Raw genomic sequence first — 6,363 nt, forward strand, 5'->3', positions numbered from 1 at the left:
TGACTGTTCGATGGGGAAAGGGATGCCTTTTCAACAAAAGATTCTGGGAAACTGGATATCTGTGCAAAAGAATGACACCATATACAGAAATTATCTCAAATGAGTCAAAGACCTATACACAAAAGCTAAACCTATAAAACTCCTAAAAGAAAACACAGGGCAAAAGCTTCATGACGTTATACACTTGCAACTAATATAATATTAAATGTCAACTTAAAAAAAAAAAGCTTCATGACACTGGATTCAGCAATGATTTCTCAGGTATGGCACAGGCAACAGCAACAAAAATTGATAAGTTTGACTTCATTAAAAGTAAAAACTTTTGTGCATCAAAGGAACCTATCAGTAAGAGTAAAAAGGCAACACGCAGAATGAGAGAAAATACTTGCAAATCTTGTATCTGACATGGGATTAACATTCAGAATACACAGAGAACTCCTAAAAAAATCTCGACAACAAAAAACACCTGGTTAAAAAATGAGAAAAAGATCGGACATTTCTCCAAAGATCTACAAATGGCCCATAAGCCCTTGAAAAGATACTCAACATCACTAATCATTAGAGAAATGCAAATCCAGACAAGGAGATACCACTTCACACCCATTAGGATGGTTATTATTTTAAAAAAGGGGAGATAAAATATTGGCGAGGATGAGGCAAATTGGAACCCTTGTGCATTGCTGGTGAGAACATAAAACGGTACAGCTGCTGTGGGAAAACCAGTCTGTCATTTTCAGAAAAATTAATAACAGAATTACTGTATGATCCAGCAATTCTACTCTGGGTACATACACAAAAGAATGGAAAGCTGGGGATTCGAGCAGATACTAGCACAACCGTGTACATAGCAGCATTATTCACAATAACCAAAAGGAAATTAAAACGTTTCCATTTACAACAGCATCAAAAAGAATAAAAAACTTAGGAATTAAGTATTAGGCAAACCACTCAAGTGTCCATCAACAGATAAAAAAATGTGGTATATGCATACAATATTATTTAGCAATTCTGACACATGCTAAGCATCGATAAACCTTGAAGATATTCTAAGTGAAATAAACCAGACACAAAAGTATAAACATTGTATGATTCCACTTATAATGAGGTACAGGAAACAGTCAAATTCATAGAGACAGACAGTAATCACTGGGACTGGTATGAGGGGAGAGTGGATAGTCATTTTTTTTGTTGTTTTTTTTTTTAATGTGTACAGAGTTTCGGTTTGAGATAATGAAAAAGTTCTGGAGGTGGAGCGTGCTGATGCACGACAATGTGAATGTATTTAATGCCAGTGAACTGCGCATTTAAGACAGTTAAAATGATAAATTTTATGTTATGTATATTTTACAACTGAAAGTATATATAGGCTAATAAGTCTGGTTAGACGCAAATTAATGCCAAGTTAAGGATGTGGAGAGAGTAGGGAAGGCAATTTTTTTATTATTTATTTGTTTGTTTGTTTATTTTAGGCAAGGCAACCCTTGGTTGACCTCACAGATTGCAAGGACCTTGTCAGCTTACAATCCCTTATTTTTTTAAATTTTTTTATGCCTACAGCACCTGGTCTTCCTAGGTGGTCTCCCATCCAAGTACTAACCAGGCCCGACCCTGCTTGGCTTCCGAGATCAGAAGGCAGGCAGCATTTTTAACAGAGTGGTCAGGGAAGGCCTTGGATGAAATGACACCTGGGCAGAGACATGAATAAGTAAGAGCGGCTGGAGGTTTACAGGAAAGCAACATTCCAGCCAGAGAAAAGAGAGTAAAAGGTCCTGATGTGGAAGCATAACCGTCATGTGTGAGGAACCAGCAAGGCTGGCAGAGCCAAAGCGAAGAGGAAATGGCAGAAGAACGTAGAGGTAAAGCCAGGTGACTGAACAAACACTACAGGGCCTCCGGGCATCTTAAATACTTTGGGTTTTGTCCTGAGGGAAATGGGAAGCCAGCGGACAGTGCGACGCAGAGGAGTGATGTGGTGTGACTCTCTCAGGCTGCTGTGTGGGGAGCGGATCACCCAGGCAGAACAATGGCCATGACCTACAAGGACCCCACCTGCACGGTTCCCCCCCGAATGCCTACCCGCTTCAGCCTGGCTGGCCTCCGTCGTCCTGAGCTTCTCTTCTCTTTCCAACTGGGATATCACATCTGGTTTGGAGGACTGATGCCCTGTGAAAAGATGAAGAGCTAAGTGACAACTTTCCAGGTAAAAAGTACCAAAACATTTGGGTGCCAATCCTATGATGTTAAGGCTCCACCCCGCCCCCAAAACAGTGTTTATCAAACATTTTGATGCAACTTACTAAAGTAATTTCATGACCCACCAATGATCAGGACCCACAGGTTGAAAAAAGATATATGAAAGGAAGAGCCAGGTACAGCCACAGCCACCTATTCATTTACACTTGGCCTTGGAGCAAAGAGTAGGAAAGTCTCATCTCTAGGTCCCAAAGGGTCTGGAAAACTCTGGCCTCTGGGGAGTGCTAACCTTGAAGCTGTGGGATGAGGCTAGCAAAGCCACTAAACACCCTAAAATGCACAGGACGGTCCCCACAACAAAGAACTATCGGCCCAAAACGTCAACAGTGCCAAGGGTAAGAAACCCTGCTCAAAGGGCTGAAGCCATGTGACAGAGGACGCCTGTCCTCACCCACTGAGACCAGGTTCCTGAAGTTCTCCAGCGTCACGTCTCGGTACAGCTTCCTCTGGGCGGAGTCCAGCAGCCCCAGCTCCTCCTCGGTGAAGACCACAGCCACGTCCTTGAACGTCACTGCCTCCTACAACACCAATCACAGGCAACCTCAATCTCACGACCGACCTGCACTGGGAGAGGGGCAGCGCTGAGAAGCGGGAAGAGATATGCACGAAGCTGTTCCAGATTCTAAGGGACCCGAACAAGTCTTTTTAGTAGAGGTTCCCCTTTTTTCCTTCCTCAGTCACACCGTGAATGTCGGGAGATGAGAGTGGAAGGAGGGAATGAAAAGAAAAATTAAAAAGCTGTGTACATGTAACATGGTTCCCTTTATGCAGTTAAAGTCTCTAGAACTGTCACTGTTAAATCAGGGCATACACACGTTTTACAATTAGACTGACAGTGTGGAGTTCTGTAAGCAATTGAGTTAATTTCAGTCTCAACAGTATTTAATAGGGCCCACCTCCTTCTCGCCCTGGGTAGTACCGCAGGTGAGGGCAATGTTATTTCTGCAGCCCTTCAGACATGGCAGGTATACAGGCAACGTGGCCTCTGGCCCCTGAATGGTCTCTCCACTTACCCTAACAGGACACCTGAAACTCCTGGCTCAGGTAATTGAAACTTCAGCGTGTAAAAAATAATATAAACAAAGCCACCTGGAGGAAACTGCCTTGCGAGTTTTACTGGACTGTTAAAACTGTGCAAAATAACCTTTGGGCTGGGCCTAGAGCAGCACTGTATTCCTAAGAACTGTTTGCAAAGCTAATAGGAAAGCAGACATTAAGACAGCAGAACTGAAAAGGAAAGACATTCTTATAAGCGGCACTACGTTAGCTTATCTCCAGCTATAGAAATGCCTTCCTCCTATTGATGGAACTGTTCCCTTTCTCAGAATCCCCCTCGCCTTTGTCTGCTAATCAGAACACTATTTGGGTTTCTGCTTGAAGCACTGTTTCCCCGAATAGCTATACTTTTGGATTTCAGTTTTGGTCTTTTATTTTTAGGTGTCAGCTGAGGACGGCATCCGAAAGTTCACAAGCCTGTTTATGTTAAAATGCAGACAAGACTGTCCATTTCCTCACGCAGCTGTTCCAAGGAGCAAATGCCTGGCAACTCCCTGGTGTCACCAGACCAAGGACGTGCTTCTTTATAATATACTAACAGAATGAAACAAATACTTAACTACACATACAGAAATTAATTTAGAATTTAAAAGTCTAGCTTTTTGTTTGAAAACAACTAAAACAGTCTACAGCCATGCTACCACGAACAAGCTGGATCCAATCTGATCTCGGAAGCTAAGCAGGGTCAGGCCTGGTTAGTACTTGGATGGGAGACCACCTAGGAAAACCAGGTGCTGTAGGCGTTAAAAAATAAAAAATATAAGGGATTGTAAGCTGACAGGGTCCTTGCAATCTGTGAAGTCAACCAAGGGTGGCCTCATCTAAAAAAATAATAATAATAAAATGAAAACAACTAAAATTCTTTGCTCTGACCCTTTTCAACAAGCCGTCAGACGTTCTTTTCACGAAATGTGAGGCACCACGTGTGAGAAAACAACTGAGTCCCTGGAACTTTTGAGAGAAAAAAGAAATGGTAGAATTCTCAGAATTCCTGTTTGGGAAGAAAGGTTATACATAGAAAAACTGTCATTGCAAACATCTTTAAAATGGCAAAATTCATAAACCACATAAATAAAGAAGAGAGAAGGGAGAAAATATTAGGTATACTGTGAAAAACGATGTGGCCATTTAAGTTGCTGGTGATCTAAAATTAAACTTAAAAAATGCAAAAAAGTACTCAAACTATTATTACAAATACATACATGTAAATGCAAATGAAAAGGAATGTGGGAAAATAAACAAGAAATTTGTAAACATGTTTATAAAGTGGAAGTTATTTTTTATTAAAAAAAAAACCTATTGATTTTCCCAATATTATTTGGAAATAAGCAAAAAGCAAGAGCCTCGCATACAACAATTTGTCAAGTGCCTCTGGTTTCTTTTTACCCTTCCCGTGCAGGAGAAAAGTGTGTCCAACCTTTGTGAAATGAGATGTCATTTTAAGAAACAGAAAGGAAAACCCAACTTACCTGGAACTTGGTCATTTTTTCTCCTCTTCCTTTTGAGGAAAAGCAGAGTTCTGGGAAGGCAAACTGGGGAAGGGAAAGCCATCATGAGAGAGATGCTTGGGGTGCTGCTAGTTTATGTGACACTTCGTGGGAACAGGAAGAAGTGTCCCTCTAGGCAGTGGCCACAAACCTTAGTGAGACAGGGCTGGATTCTAGCTTTCCCTGGATCCCATCAGCTACCTGCCATTGTTCATGAACAATCCTCAAAACAGCCCTAACCTAAGTGCTTCTTGTAGCTTCCAGAGCATTCTCGAGCCTGTGTGTCAGAGGAAATGAGAGGCAAACATGCAGGCAATATCACTTAATGGGGCCAAAATGCTCAAGTGCAAATTCTAGCATTTCTACTTATTACTTTCTACTTACTCCCTAGCAGCGTAAACCTTGAGCAAGTTATTAATCTCTTCGCGCCTCATTCCAGGCACCTGTTAGTGACCATAATAATGCCGGTATGCCCAATTTCTTGCAGCTGGATACGCAGTGGTTTTATGTTTCATAAAACTGTTCCTGTGAAAGCGCTTTCCAGAAAAAAATGAATCTTTTAAGAAACCTAGAATTCATTCTGTCCCATGAGTTACTGTTACTCTTAGAAAAGTCTAATTCTTCTGACGGCTGTCCCACAGACCATCGTTGGTAATGATGGTTGAAGTGCCAGATTCTTCCCTTCTAACAGATGTAATTACTTGCAAATGTTACTAAGCTGGAAAAGCTTCAACAAAGTTTCTTCTCGCCCATGCGAGAAGTTAAACAATGACTAATAAAAACCGAAGCCTTAAGAAATCCCGTCGCATTTAAACCAACGACACCGGGTTATGGCACAGCACTGCACGCTTATTAAGACCTCACCACACGTGCAGCCGTCAGGCGCCCCGCGAAGCCCAGATCACGACTTTCTCCGGCCCGGATAGACCCCAGAGGACGTTCCCCAGGACCCAGCTGAAGATCACTCTCCTTCCCAAACAAGAGGCTGCAAAGCGACCAGGTGCAGCCGGCGCTCCGACCCCATCCCGGGCTCGCGGGAGCTTCCAAATAACGGGGCGCCTTCCTGATCGGAATTATTATAACGGAATTGATGGCAACAGCCAACATTTTACTAGGCACTGTTTTTCGGCTTTTAATATTCTCACAAGAACACCACTAGGAAGGAACCGACCCTGTTTAGCCAAGAGTAACTGAGGCAAGGAGGGATCAAGTAATTCACCCAACATTTTATCACGAAGAGGCAGAGCCGACCGGTGGGTCTCCGAAGGGGCTGGGGCAGTGGAGAGTGAGGGAGACCCTAGAACTCGAAGTCTCCCGCACGCGCGCCCCGTCGCGAGAGCCCCAGCGGAACGGACGCGCACCAACTCCGGGTCCGCCTTCTGCAGCCAGCCACGGCGTCCCGCACCAGAGAGCGAGGACAAGTTCACTGCTTACCCCACGCCGAGGCCGAGGAGGGTAAGAGGGACCGCCGGGATGCAGTGTTAACGCACCTCACCGCGCGCAATCTCGGCCCGGACCTCGCCTTCCCGGAGCGGAAGTGCCTCCGACTACACACGGTTGCCGGACT

The 6,363-nt window shown here is 43.7% G+C and overlaps 1 protein-coding gene and 1 pseudogene across 17 annotated transcripts in view; one reads left to right on the forward strand and one right to left on the reverse strand.

Moving 5' to 3' along the window:
* The window catches only part of ZNF235 (zinc finger protein 235), a 29,204-nt gene extending 22,841 nt beyond the window's left edge, over positions 1-6,363 (reverse strand). For 2 of the 17 annotated variants that reach the window (XM_039866107.1, XM_039866108.1), the window contains exons 1-5: positions 6,231-6,363; positions 4,779-4,841; positions 4,183-4,260; positions 2,645-2,771; positions 2,077-2,163 (exon numbers count right to left, since the gene is read on the reverse strand). In XM_039866107.1, coding sequence (XP_039722041.1) covers positions 2,077-2,163; positions 2,645-2,771; positions 4,183-4,260; positions 4,779-4,793 — 307 coding nt within the window. In that variant the 5' untranslated portion in view covers positions 4,794-4,841; positions 6,231-6,363. The other 15 variants (XM_039866092.1, XM_039866090.1, XM_039866093.1 and 12 more) reach the window with 15 other exon arrangements.
* On the forward strand, positions 3,934-4,052 carry LOC120605407 (uncharacterized; annotated as a pseudogene).

The sequence above is a fragment of the Pteropus medius genome, unplaced genomic scaffold, assembly GCF_902729225.1.
Source record: "Pteropus medius unplaced genomic scaffold, Ma_sr-lr_union100, whole genome shotgun sequence".
NCBI lineage: Eukaryota > Metazoa > Chordata > Mammalia > Chiroptera > Pteropodidae > Pteropus > Pteropus medius.